This window comes from Mustela putorius, unplaced genomic scaffold, assembly GCF_011764305.1.
Source record: "Mustela putorius furo isolate JIRA1106 unplaced genomic scaffold, ASM1176430v1.1 tig00003911_pilon_pilon_pilon, whole genome shotgun sequence".
Lineage (NCBI taxonomy): Eukaryota > Metazoa > Chordata > Mammalia > Carnivora > Mustelidae > Mustela > Mustela putorius.
The window spans coordinates 4,778,283-4,801,581 of NW_025422058.1; the positions used below are offsets into that span (position 1 = coordinate 4,778,283).

Here is a 23,299-nt window from a genome sequence, read left to right on the forward strand (position 1 = left end):
AAGAAACTCAAGGAGCCCCATGCGAGGCCCACATTGTAAGAAACTGAGGCCTTCTCTCAAGAGACTGTAGGGATTAAGGTCTCCTATCAATAGCCTGGGAGGGAGCTACCTGGGATGCAGATCTGCCAGTCCTGGTTAAACATTCAGAAGACCACAGCTGCTGGCCAGAATTTTAACTGTGATCTCATCAGAGGCCATGAGCCAGACCTATCCAGATCCACCCTGACCAATAGGAAATTGGGATAATAAGTATTTGTTGTTTTAATTTGCTAAATTTTGGGGTGATACTTATGTAGCAACAGATAAGTATAGCTAAGTCCAGAAGTATGGGGACAAGAGAATTAATTAGAAGACTGTGGCAATTTCTCAACATGAAGATTGTTACCTGTCCTCTGGTCAGTTGGGGAATTAGACACTGAAGTGAGGAGGGAAAGGAAAGCACCAAGATGACTTCTCAGTTTTGACTTGAATAACAGTGTTGCATTTACTGAGATAAAGAAGATGAGGAGAAGAACAGATCTGAGAGGAAAGAAATTAAAACAAAACAAAACAAAACAAAAAACAATTGGTGAACTTATTTGACATCATGTCTTGTGACAATTATAAGATAGCAATTGATCAATCAAGAAAGCAGTCTAGAGCTCAGTGAGGTTAGGGCTGGAGTTAAAAATTTGGAATCATAAGCTAATGTATCTAGGTTGTTTTTTTTTTTTTAAAGATTTTATTTGAGAGAAAGAGAGCATGTATGTGTGGGAGTGGGGATGAAGGGGCAGAGGGAGGAGAAGCAGACTCCCCACCAGGCAGTGAACCTGATGCAGGACCCTAGGATCATGACCCAAGCTGAAGGCAGATGCTTAACTGACTAGGCCACTCAAGCTCCCCAGTGTACCTAGGTTTTAATAATTGGACCATATTAGGTCACCTAGAAATAGAAAGGGGTCTGAAGTCAAGTTCTATGGCACTCTGATATTTGGAGGTCAGGTGGAAAAGAGGACCTAGCAAAGGAAGTGGAAACTTATTATCCAGAGAAGTGGGAAGAAAATAAGAACATGCTATCCTGGAAGTGGTTTAGTCAGAGTGTCTCAAAGGGAGACAACCTTTAGTGAATTCAGGGCATACTACTTTTTAAGAAAAAAACATCCAGTATCCAATGGAATTGGCAACAGGTTTGCAAATGATGACTTCCTGAAGAACTACCTGCACTCCCTCTAGAAAAATGAATGGAAGGCAGAATAAGGTAGATTTGAGGGCTGTCTTTCTGATTGAATGGACTACATTTTACCTTTATTTGAGACACTAATTTTCTTAACAGAAATACAGAGTACACCTTTTTTTACACAAGAACTTGTCTTGGTTTCTCTAGAATCTCACAGCAGAGGCCCTTCAACTTAATAATTGGACAAGAAATATTTATTGAATTGAGTTACAGACCTTGAACAGCCCATAAAGAAATTGAAGGACAGAAAAAGCCAAACTCTAGGGCATTTTTCAAAAGTCCTGTGAAGGGTTATAACTGTTTGAAAAGGACTTTGAGGTATAGAGGTTCCTTTTCCAGTCCTGGTTCTTTAAAATCTTACCCTACCTAGAGGAATTTTCCCATTTATAAAATCAAAAGCAAGGCCTATTGGATGTGCAAAACCTTTTCAATGGTAGTTGGTATCTGATTTGCTTAACATTCCTAAAACTTGTGCCTTATTCAAATAAAAGAAAAAAACCCAAAATGACAAAGCAGAAGAAAGTAAAACAAAGTTTAAAATTCTGGCTGTTGCCAAATTGCTGAAGTTTTTAGAAGAAATGAGATAAAAAATAGAACACGAATGAAACCTTAAAATACAGTCCAGTTATTTCTTCTCAGTTAACTAAGAGCTTTCAGCACATGGTTTAAAACACATGTTTTACCTTTAAGAATGGAACTACTCAAGTTGTGGGTGTCATTCTAGAGAATGATTTACTGACTGCAATTTTAAGATTCTGCATGCAGAAAAGAGACACTTTAGGTTTCCTTCTAAGTCAGCACTGTGCAAGCTCAAGAGAATATTAAATGTAGTATTTTCTAGCTCTATTAAATATTCAGAAGCTTTCCTTCTGTTGTCTCTATATCAAGGACAAGTCTGTAAACCTTGCTCTGAAAGCACTGAGATGAGCTAAATGATCTATGAAAACAACCATTTCTTTCTTTAGCTAGAAAATTTTAAAAAATTTTAAAAAGTATGTCAAGGAGGAGAAAGAACACAGGTCACAATTGACCATTCATGCAGATTTTAGAATTTTTTAAAGATACTTTAGCCCAAAATATATAGTTAGCTTTGTCCAAACAAAGAGCACACAACTGCTTTCTAGTTTGACACCCTTTTGTTTAGTTATATTTGCCTGTGTAGTAGAATCAGACTTTGGTTATTACACCATTTATTTTTAAGGACCTTGAAAAGTACTATATATAAAGTTTCACAAGCCAAATTAGGAATAAAGCTCAGAAATTTTAGTTTCCTGGCTTTATTACTTTTACTATTGATGTCCAAAGTTTAGCATTCATGTATGTGTATTTATAGGAATATTGTAATATTTATTTATAGGAATATTGTAGTATTTATTTTTTAATATTTGTGCTCAGTAGAGCTGAAGATTGCTGTTTAAAAAAAAGATAAGCTCATATACAATATATGCTACAAAACAACTTTGACCTTAGTTTCTATGCCTCAGTTTGCTTTTCTATAAAATGGGATATTAGAATCTAGTATGCAATGTTTGTAGGATTAAATGAGATGAAAATTATTTTTTTAGATTAGATGTGCTTGCTGAATATTACCTCTCAGTATTATTTTTTGATTTTGATTTTTATTATTTTTAGTTGCTACTTTTTAAAAGGCAAAGGCAATTTTGCTCCTGCCATATTAAAACTATTATTAATTTTTCTATTATTATTTATTAATGCTTTAGAACTGTTATCAATGTCATGGTCATGAACTTCTTACTTTCCTGATGCCTCTTAGGACAACAGATACAGAATTATATTTTGAAGGTAGAACTAGGTAAAAACAATACAAAATAATCATATAGTTACCATAGATTGCTGATTTGTTATGAATTGAAAATGTTAGGTGAGCAGGTTTTATATTTTCTGAAATTAGTGCATTTTACTTATTCTTAAAGTAGAGCCTAACTTTTTTAAAATTTGTAATGGTCTCTGTGAACAAAAGTGACTTAACCCCTTGAGAATGCAGTAACGTGTATGTGTGTGCCTCATGTGCATGTGTGTGTGTTTACTTGCCACTCACACTTCTCAGCACCCACTAGTTTCTTAATCCCTTGAAATCCAGGTTATTTCCTATTTCTTTACTGAAACCAGTTCATCAGAGAAAACTAATGTTGGCTTATCTCATCCAGTAGACCTTTATCCATTTTTGCCTTCTTTGAACTCTGCCGAAATTGACATTGTTAACCCCCCTTGTTTGAAGCCTTGCTTTCTTTTTTATCTCTCACACTGCCCTGCTCTTGTCACTCAAACTGACAGTCGGTTCCGTCATTAGTCTTCCTTTATACTTTTCTTCATATTCTGTTTGTTGTTTTCATAAGTCTTCTTAAAAATCCATTTGGAGGAAGCAAATGAGTGCAAATAAGTGAAACAAAATTGAGTTAAACCTTACTTTTGGTGTGGCCATAGTCTTTGTTATTACTTCTTGTCAATATTACTAACTACTAACTTAATGTCATTGACATAAAATGCAAATAAAAATTCCTGCTTATGTCACAAGCTTATGCTTTTACAAAAGGAGCAGAAAATAAAATATTACAAAAATGAGATAAGTACTATCATAGAGATATGAGCAGGAAACCTAACAAGAAAGTGCTTAATTTTGCTTCAGATTTCAGGAATTTCAAAGACCAACTGATTTCTGAGTCGAGTCTTAAATACTAAGTAGTTCTTTGCTAGCCATACCAAAAAAAAAAAAAAAAAAATGTGCATTTGATAAAAGAACTCCATGAGGATGAGAGCTTCTGGCACAGCAGGCAAGATGGTGATATTCACAGTAGAAAGGTATGTAAGGTCCACATAAAGAAATTTCTTGAATGACATATTAAGAACATTATGTATCCTGTGTTGGGAGCCACTAAACTATTTTAAGGAGTTGAGTGACCTAATCACACTTGTTCCCTTGAGGGAGTACTTATTCTTAGTAATCCAGGAAAAGCTAAGTAAAAGCAAAATAAAAGTTAGGCCACCTGCACTGGAAATGTAGAGAAGAAAGAAAAATGCTAGAGATATTTCAAGTCTGGGAATCTAGAGGATTCAGTCATACAACAGATGAAGGTGTTGGGGAAGAAAACAAAAAAGGAATCTAAGTACCAAGCTGATTAACTGATAGATGATAGTTCAGAATAAAAGAAACACAGAATAGCAAGATCAGATTTGAGTGATATGTTGGGCAAGTAGAGTTTGAAGTGTCTTTTAAACCTTCACTCATAAAATGTATGATAGTCACTGTAATAGTTAATTTTACGTGTCCACTTGCCTGGGCTAACAGATGCCACATAGCTGGTAAACATTTCTGAATGTGTCTGTGAGGGTGTTTCCAGAAGAGATTAGCATTTAAGTGAATAGACTGAGTGAAGAAGATCCCCTCACCAGTGGGGGGTGGTGATCCATCCTGATCCATCAAGGACCCAAATAGAACAAAAAGATAGAGGGTGGGCGAATTTGCTCTCTCTGCTTCAGTGGGGATATCCATCTTCTCCTGACTTTGAACATTGGAGCTCCTGGTTCTTGGGTTAACAGACTCAGATTGGGACTTAACACCATTGGCTACTCTGGTTCTGAGGTCTTCAAACCTGGACCAGTACTACACCACTGGTTTTCCTAAGCTTTCATCTGGCAGACAGCAGATGGTGGGACTTCTGAACATCTGTAATCACGTAAGCCAATTCCTCATAATAAATCTCTTTCTATGTACTTATATATATCCCATTGGCTCTGTTTCTCTGGAGAACCCAGACTAATAGAGTTATTATTTTGATTGTCATTATATCATTTTCTATTTAATTGAGACCGAAGAACTTTGTGGACTTGGAGGAATTATGATAAATCACACACAATTAAGGTATAAGCTGGAGACTGACATTTAAGCTATCACTGTTTCATTGATGGCAGTTGGAATCATGGAAGTAGATGAGATAACTAAATTTCAAGAGATAATAGTATTGAAGCAGTTGGTGCAGATGTTCTGATTATTCCAGATTTCTATAACTACTAAAAATTCCTTAGGTTAGTGTTCATTTCATTCATGAAAATTTTTAAATTATTAACATAATAAATGCATGTTTTTATTTATTTCCTTTGTGATCTAATAAAGCAGCTGATTATATTGAAGATTGCCTTGGGGACCTTGTGATCTTTGTATAGAGTTACTGGTGGGCCCTATTAATATTTACAGAAGGACTAGGAAATACTTATTTTCCTGGATTAGGACATAACCCAGTGATGTGAGCAAACATACTTTTAATGAAAATAGTTTTCTTAATTGAGGTATAATTGGCATACAATATCCTATTACTTTCAGGTATACATAATAGTGATTTGATATTTGTACATTGTGAAATGATCCCTGCAATAAGTCTGGTTGCAGTCTGTCACCATATTGTTATTACAAAATCATTGACAAAAAAAAAAAAAAATCATTGACTATATACCCTAGGTTGTACCTCTCCAAGACAGAAAAATAAATTTTTAAAAAGAATAAAATTTATTTTTAAGAAGAAAAAGGAAAAAAAGTAGAAAAAAGTAAGAAAAAAAGAGGAAAAGTAAAGTGAGAAAAGTAGCATTATTTTACTTTTTTGCTGATCTTTTTCATGACCGATGTAATAGAAAGTGGGCTAGATTTTCATGTCTTCTTGGTGCATTTAATCTGTTGTAATACCACATCATGTAGCCTCTGGAAAACTTTCCTATAAAATGGCAAGACAAAGAGAATGAAAAAAGAAAAAAGTACTTTAATATGATTTCAAACTAATTTTGACTTTCTAGACCCAAGAAAAGGGTTTCTGGACCCCTGGAAGTTCCCAGGTCACACTCTGATAGCTGTTGATATAGTTCAGTTGCTTAAGCAAACAACATTAAGGTTGACATTATCAGATTTCCAATTGCAGAGCCAATCAGTCCTTCCCCAATTACCCAGGGACTTTTGTACTGTGGAATATAGAAAATTTGACTCTTGGAAGAATCTGCAACTCTTTGTAAGAGCACCCAAATTTTCAGGCAGAAGAAGAACTGAGGTCTCTAATATCCTCTCTCCACATGGGCATAGCTGCTAAAGTAGACTATGGTGGACTGGAGGTGTTCTGACCCAGGCTTCGTAGCAAGGAAGAACAAATATCCACCAAACAAAATGATCTTGAGGAAAAAGGAAAGCTTACTAAAGCTCTAATTTGAATATATAGATGTGGGGAAGGAGGAGGTAAGGCCCTCTCCATTGGAGATATGGCTGGTCTTGGAAGACTCTCAGGCCTTGGCCATCTGTGTATGTGTTTATGTTTTAGAAAGGATTACTGAGCAAGCAGATATGGAAAAAGAGAATGGTAACATTTGATACTGGAGCTTGGGACAGGGATCTGGATAAGCACAGGTGCCCCATCAGGATAGAAAGGCATTCATGGCACTTTGTAGAGTAGATTTTAACCACAGTGTTAAATGAGTCTGTTGAAGATCAGAATCATCAGAATCAACAAATCTTTGGCAAATGTTTGTAAGCTAGTCACATCCTTTCACCTTCAACTAACATTCTCTTTACCTCCCTCACTGGCAACTAAGTTCAACCAAGGATTCTTGGATAATTTAATTTGGGAAGTGATGGTTAGCCTCAAGAAAGATAGCCTAGGACTTAGAGTAGATAGGGTTTTAAAATGTGACCTCTTGGGGCGCCTGGGTGGCTCAGTGGGTTAAAGCCTCTGCCTTTGGCTCAGTTCATGATCCCAGGGTCCTGGGATTGAGCCCTGCATCAGGCTCTCTGCTCAGCAGGGAGCCTGCTTCCTCCTCTCTCTGCCTGCTTCTCTGCCTACTTGTGATCTGTCAAAAAAATAAAAATAAAATAAAATAAAATAAAATGTGACCTCTTAGGTATCCCTGAGTCATGGTGGTATAGATCATATTGTTCTAAGACAAATTGAATCATTTAAGAATAAGTTTAAGACAAATTAATATATGTTAAATAAATAAATTTTGGAGGGAGATTTCAGTATTTAGAATTTAGGAATTATAATTCATGTTTATGTTATGAAATGACTATATAATAATCTGTTCTTCTTATGATAAAAGTATAAAATTCTTCTTCATTCTAATAAACAATTGTAAAAATTATTTTCATGCAATAAATTAATTACATTTTATTTTAATTTTACAGAGAGAGCATGCACATGAGCTTGCGGGGGTAGAGGGATAGGAAGAGGGCAAGAGAGAATCTTAAGTAGGTTCCATGACGAGTGTGGAGCCCAACAGGGACCCCCATGTGGAGCTCCATCTCAAAACGCTGAGATCATGACTTGAGCTGAAACAGTTAGATGCTTAACCAACTGAGCCACCCAGGCACCCCCATATCTGATAACTTTTAAATCTAGTTACCTAACTTTGAGCACCAATAGTTTGTTTGATATGTTATGGATGTTTGCTTGCATGGATCCTGAAAAATTACATTTGGGTGTGAGTGGCTAGGCCAAATAAAAATTTCAGGGAAATCATTCTGTAGTGTAGAAAATGTAGAGAGAATGGTGTATATTTATATTGGATAAGGTATCAAAAAACATGGTGAAGATCATATAAGTTTCAGTGGCCAAAAGTAATATTTGGGTACATTTCTTGATTTGAGAAATCTAAATCTTATATATTTTTTTTTATCTATTTTATATCTATCTATATAATATATTCATATCTATATATAACCTATGCCTATGGATATCATACATACATATTAACACATTTTAGACATAGATATAAATATAAAACATAAAACGTGTTATAAACACACATACGATTATATTCAGTTATGTTAGCTTAATCTTCTTCACCGTCTTCACTGATTTCTGTATTTAGTAATCATGTATGTGTATGGTATAGCCTTTGAGGAAAGATCTAATTCAATATGATAAATGCAATGGGAAGTTTGTGAAACTGCTTTTAAACAGTAAAACTTGAATGAAGAGAAGTTGATCTTACCAGCCTCAACAGAGGCTGAAGTAATTGTCAGCTCTGCATGGAACAAGCAGACACTGGGCTCTCGTTGTCCCTACTTCGTTGGCCCTTGAGGATAGTCTTACTAATGAAAGAGACTATTATCTTTCTCCAGAGACCGAATTTCTGTGAACAACACCACATTCTTGTTAATTATGGCAAAGCTAGTATATGAGACTTGAATACATATATAATTAAGAGCATTTTTGTTAAATTGAAGGTGCTGTAGAAAAGAAGAAAAATGGCAATCTGCCAATGAATAATTTCTATGGAGTAATAGAATTAGCTTAATGGTCATCAAGAATGAAGATCCAAGTTTGGTTGGTTACTTCTCTTGATACTTCCTTTGAATTTTGTTTTAAAACAAAACACATGTTTAAAAATTTTGTAAAAATTTTAAACCTTAAAGCTATTTATAGAATCACTTACAATTTTCCCTTAGCAATACATTCGGATGATGCCATTCTTACACTCAGACACAACCAGTGCTAAGAGTGTAGTGTTGCTATTTATTTGCATGCATTAGTTGTACACAGAGAAAGAAATGGTATTAAACTCTGCATAATTATGTTACAACCATCTTCTTGTTTAATGTGTTTCATTGGATATCATTTTGCATCAGGACATATATACCTGCCTTGTTCTTGGTAATGCTATATTATGGACATAACATTGACTTACAGACATTTACTGGCTTGTTGTTATTGGTTTTTTGTTTGTTTGCTTGTTTTACAAATAATACTTTTGAATGTCCTTCTACATATATCCTTGTACTTTTCTATACACATTTTACCAGAGTAAATTTCTAAAAGTGGAAATTTTGGATTGGGAGGCACTATGGGCTCTGATTCTTCATTATTGGAAGTCCTTGTTCATGTCTTCGTTAACTATTTAAGAGAGAAAAGCAGAATGGGCATAATAGGAGTGAAGCATTTCTGTTTGGAAAATCCATATTGTCCTTTTTTTTTTAAGGACATTAAAATGCAAGCTAAAGGGAGATATACTTCCGGTGGAATTGAAAAAGCTGAAATTCCTTACTGTGTGCATATAGATATATGTATATATACCTATATATATACACATACACACTAAATGTTACAATCCATTCCATCTTTATGATTATAGACATTACAGGGCAGTGTGGGTACACAAGGTAAATAAAGCAAACTCTTCTCCCATTTAGCCAGATGTAGCATTTTAGCAATTTTATGATCATACAGGTTGGCTTAATGGATTGACTTGGGTTGAAAGCTGGTAGCGGCGAATCTTTGCTATTTAAGATCTTCTTCCTTCCTTGCTCCAGGGATCTTCATTCCTACACTCACTATGAGCTCTGAAATGGTGTTTACTTTGACATTCTTCAAGTCTTCATATCTTAATCTGAAATCTGAGACCTCTTCTTAAGATAGGCGCCTCCCTGTTAAAGCTGTCTTCCTCTTGGCTAACCCAGTCCACCAGCAATCTGAACAGTTATTGTATTAAAAATAAAACTGTCGTCCCAGGTATTGATTAAAACTATTTTGCTGGGGTCCCTTTTCAGAGCATTAACTCCCTGAGAGAAAACAGAGATCCTAACCAATTTCTTCCATGAATGGCAACCCCAGCACAATATACCTAGTGTCCTTCGCAGGAAAACTCAGGAGGTCAGGCAACCCGGATCACAAGTTTATCAGTATTTACATAGTTTGTCAGTATTTACATAGAAAGGATGTTTAAAGCTGATCCCAGACCAAGTATTGCAAACATAATCCTAAGAAATAATTTCAGTTTTAACACATGGAGTTTCTGCAAGATGCTGGAGCAAGTGAGAAATCATTTCCAAGCAAAGAGTGATGCTTCATCATCTTTTACAAGTGAGAGGAAATCAAGGAAGAAAAAAAAAAAAAAAACTCCTCTCTTCTAAATGTCTCATCAAATCGATGGCTATTTTCACAGCCTTAATTGACAAAATCCAGTGTCCTCCATTTCCTGATGTGAGGAGTCCGTTTTCAAGGTAACTATCAAGGTCAAGAAGAGTTTTCAGGCTTTTCTTTGTCTTGACCATGAGTTCCAGTCCTTCAGTGGGAATCTCCTTGAAGGGTTGGAATTCATGGGCCATGACAAAATCTATGTTTTAGGTAACTTGTCTTAAAAAATGTTAATTTCTAGGGGTACCTGAGTGGCTCATATGGTTAAGTGTCTGCCTTTGTCTCAGGTCATTATTCTAGGATTCTCGGATCAAGCCCCATGTTGGGTTCCCTGCTCAGTAGGGAGCCTGCTTCTTCCTCTCCTCTGTTACTTCCTCTGCTTGTTCTTTCTTTGTCTCTCTAAAAAGAAAAAGAAAAATAATTTCTAATGATTAAATTTATCATTGACTCTTATTTTAAAATAGAGGTAAGTTTAATTTTTTTCTTCAAATTTTTTTTTCACCTTTAGGTTGAGGTTTTTACTTGTGAGATGATAAGATGAGGTGACTTTTATTTTTTATTATTTTTAACTATTAACTAGTTAATTATTAGAAAGAGTGCACGTGTGTGCAAGAGAGGTGGGGGCAGAGGGAGAGGGAGAGGAAATCTTAAACAGGATCCACACTCAGCATGGAGTCCTTCAAGGGCCTGATCTCATGACCCTGAGATCATGAGCTGAGTCAGATGCTTAACCAACTGAGCCACCCAGGCTTCCCTCTTCCTTTTTTTTTCTTTTTCTTTTTTTTTTTTTGAGGAAAGATTCTGTGTTGGCTAGTGGATTTTTAATATACCAAGTAAACATATTTCAAAAATGTGTTCCTTCATCAATTTCACAAGAACTGAGCACCTACTTTTTGCTGTCACTGAAGCCCTATCTTTGGTTCTAGGGATAGATGTTAAGTTCTTCTCTTTGAACAATTTGGGGACATGTAGAATCAGTAACAAAAGTGTGTGAAAATTGCTACATCAGTGATCCTGGCTATGCAAGCACAGAGAAAGGCCAGTTAATCAGTCTGGTCCTCGTTAAGTTTGACACTTTTGAGCTAGTTATAGATAGAGTTCAGTTATCTCAATTTTCATGCTAAAAGGCTAAGAAGAAAGAGAAAATAATGAAACAAAAATATGGCCTGATTTCCCCTTTCTTATAGCTTATTATATGTACTTGGAGATTTACTTAAATCTTTGCACTGAGGTAGATTGACATAATACCATCTATGTAGAAGTGCACTCTGAGGGCTTTCTTTCCATTGTTGCTGATTAGAAACTAAACAGAACTAAACTAAAACAGAGTACAGGCCACTCTAGCCAACTATGGACACTGGGTTTATGGAGAAAAAAATGGCTTACTCATTGGATCCAAAGCCAATATTTTAGCAGGCTATATCCTTTCTGAAACTGCCTGAGAGGATACATCAGTTCTGTGAATTCAGTCAGCATGGTAACACCTTCTAGAAAGCTTTCTAATATTTTAATTATTTAACATGATTTATCTCATTTTCATTTAATGCCTGTAAGAGTTTTTTGTTCTTATCACAGAGGAAGAGGAAGAGAGAGATGGCAATGTGATTTCCTTCCTCAACTCCTTGATAAGACTCCATTAACAGAATTAGTGGAAGCTACTAATGGCAATGTTTGGACCTATAGACCAGTTCAGTTTGCTTCCACTGTAAATTTGGCTTTTTTTCCCCTCATATGCAAATATGCATATGAAACATGCATATTTCATTGTTTCATTTGTCATTTCCTTTTTCTCAAATCATTTAGAGTCCTGTTAGAATGTAATCCACCTTATTATTTTGTTAATTTATTTTTTCTTTCATTAATTCTTTCATCCTTCTATCCATCCATCCAGCCATACTAAATACTAACCACTGTGCCAAAAGCAGGAAGTACAAAAATGAATATGACATCCTTCCAGTCCTTAAACAGTTCTCAGCTCAATGAAGAAGAAAAACAAATAAAACATTCTTTTTTACCCATTTCAGGTTAACTTACTGAGTCAGAAAAAAAGAATACATTTTCTGTATCCAAGTCTCTTAGAATTAAGTTTAACCAAAGTGTACAAATTTCTTGCCAATGGTGTCCAAGTGTTGCCTTTGGATGATTCTAGGTCTTCAAGCCTTCTGGGGTCACCTTTTCATTTGATACTCAAACCAAGTTCCTAATAAACTGAGCTCCTATTCTTCATTCTGTTGGGAAATCTGTCTTTCCTAATGTCTTCACATATTTTTAACAAGGGTTACATGTCTCCTGATTTCCTTTTACTCTTACCTATTACTCTCCTATGTTTTTGAGTCTCACCTTTTATCTTGCCTCCCTTCTTTTTTGTCCTCCCATGGCCCAATACCTTCATCACTCAAAGCACCGTGAATGCCAGGCTTTTGTACAGCGACCTTTTACTGAAGGCATAACAGAGAAAGCATCATCTTAAAATTTGATACATTCCATCCATGTCCCAAAGTTCCTTTGCTGCACCTAACAGGGATTTCTCACTTGCTTGCCCCCTCCCATGATGTGCCTTTCCTCCTCCTTAGGGACTTTTCCCATTTCTTTCTCTTCAGATTTCAACTTTCTTCCAACAGCCCCAACTTTTAAGGTGACAGAAGACAACTTCCAATTTCCTACCACGTTATTATGAAGAATATTTTGGTTCTCTGTTACAGTCCTCTCATTCTAAACCATACCTAGTAGAGTCTTTAGACTTTATAAATTCTTTTTAAAAAGCCATTCTAGCTTGTTTTTTAAAGCAAAATAATCATGTACTTCTGAGATGAGTATCTCTCTCCCAGAATGACAGGTTTTTGTTTTTTTGTTTTTTTGGGTTTTTTTATGCTCTTTTTATTTTCCTATCATGTTGTTATCACACTCTGGCAGATTTACGAAGTCCTTAAAAACTAAATATATGTGGAACTATAAAAATTACAGTGAAGAATAATACAAATACAAAACTATGATGTGGTTCTTTAAGTAAAGCTAATAATGGGGTGCCTGGGTGGCTCAGTTTTTAGGTGTCTGCCTTCGGCTCCGGTCATAATCCCAGGGTTCTGGGATCAAAGCTGCATAGAGCCCCAAATCAGGCTCCCTGCTTGGTGGGAAGCCTGCTTCTTCCTTTCCCACTACCCCGGCTTGTGTTCCCTCTATCACCGTTTCTCTCTCTGTCAAATAAATAAGTAAAATCTTTAAAATAAATGAACAAATAAGCTAATAAAAATATTGATAAATTCAAGTCCCAAGTGATTTGTAAAAACAAACAACTTTAGGTTTTTCAAGGTTTTGTGTCTTAGAATTGTGTATATTTAGAGGCTGAATTGCTTTGTTTACTCACCAATATTTGTGTAGAAGTCAGAATTAGGTCACAACACACATACAAAGACACACAGATATGGACATTTATGTCTATAGGAGGTAGTGAACTATTCTTATTAAGACTTAGGGAGATTCTATAAATGCTTGTAATTTAGAAACTTCTCCAATTCATTTAATGAGTTATCAACCTGTATTATCAAGTTGAAAATACACTGAAACAGTGTTTTTCAAACTTAGGTATGCATAGCAATCACCATGATTGCTTGTTAAATGCAATTTCCTTCTCCCCAATGAATCTGTGTCTGACACCTAGTGTGGAGAGTGAGGAGTTCACATTTGTGTAAGCTCTCCAGGTATGTTCTAATAAATATGACCAAACTCCTTTTCTAGGAAAATGGGTGAGCAAAGTGGGAAATTTAACAAGATGATTCATGTTACTTAAATTCCAACCACCAAGTGAGGTTGTACCTTCCGACTCTGTTGACCTTTTTCTGACAACATAATGACTTATTTAATGAACATAAACATCAGGTTCTAGTAGTTCTTGTTGAGATACTAATTATATATTTTTAAAGTATACTAAAATATATATAATAATGATTTCTAGTATTTACATAGGGTTTTAAATTAAAAACCATTTTAACATATATCTTTTCTTTTTACTGCATCCCAAACAATGGGGTTGATACAATAATTTAAGATAAGTGAACTCTATAGTTCTCCCAATAGGCCAACAAGTCTAAAAGAGTACCACCGATAACCAAACTGCTCTAAAGTCACCTTACAGCCTCATTTTAAAACCCAGGTAATATTTCTGGTTTATTTAAAGCTCTTCAGAAAAAAAAAAAAAAAAGTTAACCTTGAAAAAGTCAGGGTCTCTGTGCTAGGTTGGGCTTTAATCATGACAATTCGTGCAAAAGAGGCAGGTTTGGAAGAGCTTCTGCTCCTGGGGTGTTCCAGTAAAGGCATCACTTGAGAAAAGGAGTTTGAAAAAGTCCAGACTTTTTGTTAAAACTTCCTACTGTGCTATAGACAAGTCTCCCCTTTCCATTAGGTCAACCTTCATTTATCCCTCAAATTTCAGTCTGTAGATATTTTGTCAGAGGTTTCTATGACCCTTCAGTCTTAAAATAAAGCCCCCTTTTTTTGATCCTTTCTATCCTTCATTGCATTTATCACAATTGGAATTATAAAATTTTTGTGTGTTTTATTATTTAATAGAATGTGAATTACTCAAACACAGGCATCATGTTTTGTTAACTATTCTTATGTTAAAGCCCTAGTCCTTTGGCCTGGCCTAGAGGGAAACCTAATTCATACTTGCTAAATGAATGAATGAATGAATGAATGAAGAGTAAGAAAATGTCTGATCAGAAAAGGTCTCAGTGTCTTGTATTGTCAGGCCTCATAATACACAAGAAAATTGTCTTTTGTTGTATGAGAGATAGGCTGGGAAGCTAGAACAGATTTTGAAAGTGCAATGTTGGGACGTCCCAATCAATTCACTACATGAATGTAGGTGGACAGAATTTGAGACTGCAAAGTTAGCTGAGAAAATGCTGACTGAGGAATACTAGAAGCATAAAATAAAATTACAGTTTACTTTAACTGCCTTGTATTCTGTACCTGCCTCATAGATAGAATGTGTGCACTAAAACTTTTGACACTTAGTCTGAAATGCTGGAGACTAGAGTGCAGGGAGTGGCTTGGTGGGGGAGTCCGTATGTCCACACCAGCAGGACTCTAATGACAAAAGGAGAGTTCAGGGAGAATCAGAACCAAAGTTGACTCTCAGATCTATAGACAAAATTGTGATTAGATTAAGAGGTAATGTATGAATCAAGGATAATTGATTCTTCCTCCAAAAGATACCATCTTTTAAAGTATCTAGAATGTCTTAGTGATACTGTTACAAGTAGTTGATTTTAAAAGAACCATATATTTATTTGTACAAAGAGAAAGCTGAGTAAAAACACATTAACATCTTGCATTATATCTGGGGAAGATATCAATGAAACTGTAATATCAAAACCAAGGAAAATGGAAAAGTAAGTCAAAGCCATGAAAATGGAATGTTTTATAATATTATAAGAATGATATACTAACTGCTACACTGCACTGAAACAACTGAAGTGGTTCTTTAAGGCAGATAGTCACCATCCTAAGTTTTTTTTATTGTTGTTTTGTGGGGTTTTTTTGGTCCTTTTGTATATTGCTTACATCGAAACTCTACAAGGGAAAAAGGTAGTTTCAATCTCTTCTTGAAACTTGGGCATGGGTTAGGAATTGGTATTAGGGGACAGGTTTGGGATTCAGATACACCCTATTTTTCTGAAAAAGGGCTGCTCTGCACTTGACTGATGACTTCTTGCTCCTAAATGATTAATTAATTTGGATATTAAAAGGGTAATCTCTTGGTGCTCCTTACACATGCTAAATCTGAGAGCATTGGCAGAAAGCATTAGGAATCTGCTGGCTTCTTTGCAAGCCTCTGGTACTGTCTGCAACAGTACCATTCACTCAAACTGGGTGTTAAGTTTTCAGATCTCAAATATTAAGAAGTATGCGACCCCAAAGTAAATTTTCCAACATATTTGAGTTCCACAAGTGAGAGTCTGGTAGTTCCCAAAACAATTGGGGGTGAAACTTGCCAGGTTAGCATCTTAGGTCTATCACTTTGTGTCTTATGACTTGGAAATGTAGGTTAAATTCTGTGTTAATATTGCAGAACTATAAAATATGGTAGTAGTAATGTTGTTATGAGTATTGATATGAGTTAATTATGTAATTTGCTTTTATGAGTGTCTGGCACTAATAAGAATTAAGTAAGTGAGAGCTTTTATTATTATTATTCTGTATTAGTAGGTATGTGTACTCGCATATTAATGATTGAAGAAATGAAATAAAAAGTTGAGTTAAAAAAAAAAAACCCTGCAATTTTATAGCATGCTCCTCTAATACTTGGAATTCTTTTTCAGGTGAAAAAGAAAATTTGTTCCTTAACTCTATTTCTTCCTCTCTTTGGCCTCATTGCCTATTCTTCATCTCTAGATCTGTTCTTTCGGACAAGTCTCCACCTTAAGTCGATACAATTTAACTATAACATAGCTGAAAAATAATATTTTTTCTCGTCCATACTTCATGACATCTTGATAATTTTACTTATGATTAAAAACCTACAGTCAAATTCAGGTGTCATTCAAATTTTCATCAGTATGGACTATACCTTATATTTATAGATATAAAGCTTGATCTAATACATGAAGATTTCTAGGATCAGAAGGAGTATCTGGAGCCACTGTGTACATTTCTTATTTTTTTTTCCAGTTTGTTTCCCTTTACATTGTTTTGGTTGATTTTTATACTCTCTTAACAGGTATACTATAGAAAAGAGTCAAGAAATTATTTTCCAACATAAAGCCAAAGTTTTTACCTATATAAGCAGAAAACAGAACTTGAAACACATTACATGTGAAATCTAATTAATGATACCTATGCATCTCTTTTTTCACCTGAGTGGTATCCAAGCAAAATCTCCAAATAAGCTTTTTTTTTTTTTTTTTTCTTCTGCAGGGATCGATACTTTTAGATTTGGATCAAAGTATACCAAAGTTCAGATCACTCTCTCTCTCTTTTTTTTTTTATTTCTTTTTTTCCCCCTACAGTTTATTGCTTTTGCTTCTTTATTCTTCATCCTGGTTTCAATCACAACCTTTTGCCTGGAGACACATGAAGCTTTCAATATTGTTAAAAACAAGACAGAACCAGTCATCAATGGCACAAGTGTTGTTCTGCAATATGAAATCGAAACGGATCCTGCCTTGACGTATGTAGAAGGAGTGTGTGTGGTGTGGTTTACTTTTGAATTTTTAGTCCGTATCATTTTTTCCCCTAATAAACTTGAATTCATCAAAAATCTCTTGAATATCATTGACTTTGTGGCCATCCTACCCTTCTACTTAGAGGTGGGACTCAGTGGGCTGTCATCCAAAGCTGCTAAAGATGTCCTTGGCTTCCTCAGGGTGGTAAGATTTGTGAGGATCCTGAGAATCTTCAAGCTCACCCGCCATTTTGTAGGTCTGAGGGTGCTTGGACACACACTTCGAGCTAGTACTAATGAATTTTTGCTGCTGATAATCTTCCTGGCTCTAGGAGTTCTGATATTTGCTACTATGATCTACTATGCCGAGAGAGTAGGAGCTCAACCTAACGACCCTTCAGCTAGTGAGCACACGCAGTTTAAAAACATTCCAATTGGCTTCTGGTGGGCTGTAGTGACCATGACTACCTTGGGCTATGGGGATATGTACCCCCAAACATGGTCAGGGATGCTGGTGGGAGCCCTGTGTGCTCTGGCTGGAGTGCTAACAATAGCCATGCCGGTGCCTGTCATTGTCAACAACTTTGGAATGTACTACTCCTTGGCAATGGCGAAGCAGAAACTTCCAAGAAAAAGAAAGAAGCACATCCCTCCTGCCCCTCAGGCAAGCTCACCTACTTTTTGCAAGACAGAATTAAATATGGCCTGCAATAGCACACAGGGTGACGCATGTCTGGGCAAGGACAATCGGCTTCTGGAACATAACAGATCAGGTAAGGCACAATTTCAAATGCATGCCACTAACCACTTTATAGACCAGTATGTCCCTCAGGTAGAAGGCAACCATTTTCATTGTCTGCAAACATTCCTGAGTTTTCAGTTCTACCCTCTCACAATACACGTGTTTGTGTCAGGCTTGTAGACAGCTAGACTGTAGCTTTTCTCAGTAGATTCCAAGTAGAAGCCTGTGTAGCTGGTCTATAGAGTTTTCCTGCTTTAGTGGGAATGCCCTTTGCTGATGGTGCCAATATTTTCTTTTGCCCGTTTGTTGCTTTTGTGCCAATGTTTCTTTGTTCCCCTGCACGATGTGATGGTATGATACTGGCCATTTTCCATTTTTCATTCTCAAAATGTTGATTTCCTTATCATTTGGCTTGGTGTGTTTGTCTCAGTTTTATCTCTGCCACATGGGGCCATGCATCTCAACCTATTTCACAAGAAGCAGTTACTTAAAAAAAATGGATGCTTGTATATCAACAGACTGAACACCAAAAAGGTGATATGGAAGATCATAATCTTTGATAATAAAAGTCATCCCTAGTAATATTCTAGAGGATTGATTACATTTTCATTATTGTTAACTTAGGTAGGATATTCAGTATAATCCTTTTAGATTGGGTAAGATGCTATGTAATATAATAAATTTACCATTATCCTGGAGGCAGATGATCTGCTTTGTATAACCAATGGCAAAGCTGAAATTCCTTGAGGATTTCCTTTTTTATGCACTATACATTGGGCTCTGTTCCCCTCCGAAACTGAATTTTGGGTGATTTACTGATGAATCCCTACCCCCTCCATTGCCACAGATAATCTAGAAGGCAGTGACTGTAAATTAATATTCATTTTGCCAAAATGATAGTAATGTGCTCTCTATTTTATCTAGTACAGATTAAATATTTTATAGATTAAACAATTTAATTATGTTTCAGCCCACTATGAAAATTAAAGATATGTGCATTCCCTGTAACTTAGATATATTTAATCTTTTTCTGTAGAAAAATGATTCATGATAACCCCAAATGAATACTTTTTCATAACTTAGAAAAACACCAATTACACAAAGCAAGCAAACAAACAAAAATGGCAGGTAACATGTTCATTCATTAGTTTCCAGAAGTTTATATGAAGTAAAAGGGGAAAAAAATGTGGCTGGAACTAAACTTCTTCTTAAAGATTTTATTTGTAAAGATCCTTATGCTTATTTAATACATTGTTCTGCAAATTCTGTCAATATATCTGAAAACTATCAGGCAAAAAATGTCTTTATGAAAGGTGGAGTTTAGTTGGTGTCGCTAGTCTCACTGGACTGATCGCAGAGTACCTGTGCAGAGTCCTTATGAAGGGCATGAGAAACAGGACAGACACACTCTCAGCCTGGATAAATATTGTTATAACAAGGCTAGCATCTAGGCCAATCAGATGCAAATGTCTTTGGCAAGCATATAGAAGTAAACAGTTTTTTCAAGGGCATTTGGAGAAGTTACTTTTATTCCATCATTATGCTCAAAAACATTTTTTTTTTTCACTTCAAAATGGAGAACCTGGGCACAAAGGGAGTTTGGGGATTATTTTTATTAAGATTTTTTTTTTGAAAGTTACTTTCTGCAAATATTATTAGCATGTGTCTTAAAGAACTCCAAAACCAAATATGTACCTAGCAGTTTTTCCTTAAATAGATTCTACTTTTAAAGATTCTTATTCACAATAACTAGATAGCATGTCAAAAATCATGATATTAATGTGTGTGCTATGTCATTATCACACTTATTTTGAATTCATATTAGTTCTGTAAAAGTCCATTTCCTTTAGATAGAATCCTAAATGGAATTAAAACTTCCCAAGGAACATTTCTCTCCTTTTCAATACATTTCCATTTTGCTCCGTGTAAATTTCTGTAGTGAGTGATGAAAACCCTTTTTCTTATCATGATGTGATTATTGTGTTTTGTATATCGAGTGACTGTACTATGGACATTCAGTGTAAACTCTTTGTACTGTCTCATTTCCTCATCCATCACTGTCTGTCAATGGGCATGGTGCTGTGACCAGTGTTATCAGGTGACGACAGTACAGGAAGTGAGCCGCCATTATCACCCCCAGAAAGGCTCCCCATCAGACGCTCTAGTACCAGAGACAAAAACAGAAGAGGGGAAACATGTTTCCTACTGACGACAGGTGATTACACGTGTGCTTCTGATGGAGGGATCAGGAAAGGTAGGCATGCATTTAATTAGATCTTAACAGGTGACTTAGAAATTAAATGCTGCAAATATATGGAGTGATATAAATGCTCTTTTGTCATTTTGTAGGAAAGACTGCACGTAGTGTTCTCTTGCATTCCTTATCACCTCTTTTCTCATTATAAACATTTAAGTGCATATCATAATAGCTTACTTGATTGTCCTATCTGAAAGGCATTTCACCTTTCTTTCTTTCTTTATATTTTTGGTTTCCATTAGTCTATGGGAAGAATTGTAATGGGGTGTTTAAAAATTAAGTCACTCAGCTAATTAATATAATGTACTCAACAGTTTTTAAATAGTTTTCAACTACACATAATAAAACTCACTAATTGGGTCTATGCATATATTTGATAACTAATTGATAAAACAACAAGGATTTTTTTTTTTCCAAAGAAAAACTTTAAACACACTGTATTTAAGTCTCTTACCTAATATTTGGGCAGTTTTGCCATGATTCATCTCAATGTCAGAAGGTCAAAAATATCCAACATCCTTGGCCATATAGAATAGTATATGCCATAACTTGAGAGGCTACTTATATACTTACAAATTGTGCTACAGAATTTCTTTTTGAGGCAATAATAATACTTTTAAGTTTGTTACTATTTTCAACCCAAACTAAAATGTGCCTGGCACACAGAAGACACTCAATAATTATTTGTCGAATGAATAAATTTGGTTGGGCAGGCATCTTTGGTTAAGAAATATAACAGAATATTGAAGCTCTACTCCATTATGTCCTTCCAATTTTCCAGATGATACCACCATCTATGACTATTCCCCAGGAACAGCTTTTTGTTTTTGTTTTGCGTAAACTTGACAGATCTCAGGACAATTCTCCCTCCTTAAGAAATAGTTTTGTGACGTCTGCTACTCACTCTTGTCCAAGGGCTGATATGCTCTTTGATTGCCTCCTACTTTGATAATTCCAGTTGCTTTATTGCCATGGCTATCTTTCTCTGCTTATTGACTGAATAGAGAAAGAACTATAATAATTTCTTATGCAATGGACTGAATTTTAATGAAAAGCCGGTCTAAAACTTTCATACTAGTGCAACTGCATTTAAAAAATACTGCACTTTTTTGCTATTCATTGCATTTTCTCCCTATTGAATACTTCAACATTTTAAGCCTTAAATATTTATTTTGTGATGTCTTCTCTCTTTGAAATGTCTCATTACCCATATTGTACATCTCTTTCATTACTTCTGAACACTTTGTATTGTCCTTTCTGTCTCCATGGCTTTGAGTCTCAAAAGAGAAGACAGACTCTTCTTTTATTTCTTCAGTATGTACTATTTTACATACTTCTTCATTTCAATTACTTCCATTCCTCTGCATCTATTATTTGCACCAAAATGTATTTCAATTATCTGAATAGGTTTATTTGGTTGTTTGCCTTTCTATTTTAAATATTAAGTGCTAGAACAATTTTTAAAATATTTAGAAGATAGTGTACTATCATAGTATTTAAGCAAAATATGTATACATATATTAAATAATGATTATAATATGTAACTAACAATTTCTTGTATAGAACATTATATTTTAAGTGCATTACGTATCTTTACTCACTATATGTATATATATGCATATATTTGTATATATGTATATATGTACTTATATGTAATATGTGGTTACATTCACATACATTTTTGAGCATCACTTAATAAATCGTCACATGCAATATTTATACTAACATTGCTTGTTTAACAACTTAGCTAAAATTTTTTCCTTCCACTCTTAGACAATACTTTGGATTTTAAACGTCAAAGGAGATCACATAAGAAAAAATACTTTGCAAATTATAAATCACTATGTTAATATAGAATTTTTCTGTAAAATGGCAATGTTTCATGAGCAAAGCAATTAATAAGATACCTAGTCTGTATGGAAAGGTTATACATGAAATCTTATTTCACAAATGCAAAATTCTCTTTATCAATGAGCACATCTTTAAAAATTCATCTATGGGCTTTTATTCTTTGTCATTTCTCACCACAATCAACTTCCTTCTTCATTCTTGCTTAGTTTCTTTACACCTTGAAATTTTTTTTTTTCTCTCAGGCCTTGTAGTATTTTTGGTTAATTTCACTTAATTTTCTTAATTTTTCTTAGCGTGTTGTCTTGTTATGTTTGTCAAGAACCCATTCATTTCTTCTCTTGTTCCTTTTTATGTAGATTATAAATTTCTCCTACTACTTTCTCCTACTTATTCAGAACATTTATTTGCTATATGATCTCTTTTTTATCTTTCAATTTGGTCTCTCTACTGATTTTTAGACTTCTGAAAATTCTCCTCTATATAGATGAAAATAAAGGACTAGATTCCCACTGAATTCTTTTTCTATCAACAAATATGAATATAGATGGGTGTACATTAAGAAAATTTATGGATCCTCTATGAAAGTGAACTCTCAATACTTAGAACCTATGTTTTTATTTATGCAGTAGTGTTTAGGAAATCATCTTTCATACACAATAACATACCCATTGATAATGCATGGCTAAGCAGTTTCAGTATTGCCCCAAATAAGCATATGCTCTTAAGAATGATATAAAATGCACACTATATATTTAGATGCCAATTCCAAGTAGGTTCAATATTGTGTATCTTCATGAATCATATTTTTTATCATTCCAGTCAATAAAAGTTTGCTTAAGCAAAAACTTTATCAAATTTTCTATCACAAATGAACCTGCAGAAAAAAATATATACATACTTAAAAGAATAACTTATAATTTTACTAATTAAATACTTGTTATTAAATTATAACAGAAGTCTTTTCAAATGAACACTGAAATTGTAGCTATTAAGAATAAAAGGACTTGTAAACAGAATGGATGATATTTATGCTGAAAACTGTAATTCAGAAAAATAATTGAACATTTAGAATGGCAACCAAAATTTACATATAACTAGTATCGTTAATAGAAAATCTTCGCCTTTTTGGAGGTCCCATTGGGAGCTTGGAAGTTGTGGGAGA

The 23,299-nt window shown here is 34.9% G+C and overlaps 1 protein-coding gene across 10 annotated transcripts in view; it reads left to right on the top strand.

The window, feature by feature from the left end:
- The window catches only part of KCNC2 (potassium voltage-gated channel subfamily C member 2), a 187,200-nt gene that overhangs the window by 158,761 nt on the left and 5,140 nt on the right, over positions 1 to 23,299 (top strand). For 4 of the 10 annotated variants that reach the window (XM_004752406.2, XM_004752405.3, XM_004752409.3 and 1 more), the window contains exons 3-4: positions 17,133 to 18,060; positions 20,119 to 20,283. In XM_004752406.2, coding sequence (XP_004752463.1) covers positions 17,133 to 18,060; positions 20,119 to 20,283 — 1,093 coding nt within the window. Of the gene's footprint in view, positions 1 to 17,132; positions 18,061 to 18,459; positions 18,564 to 20,118; positions 20,284 to 23,299 lie in introns of all 10 variants that reach the window. The other 6 variants (XR_199393.3, XM_004752410.3, XM_004752411.3 and 3 more) reach the window with 2 other exon arrangements.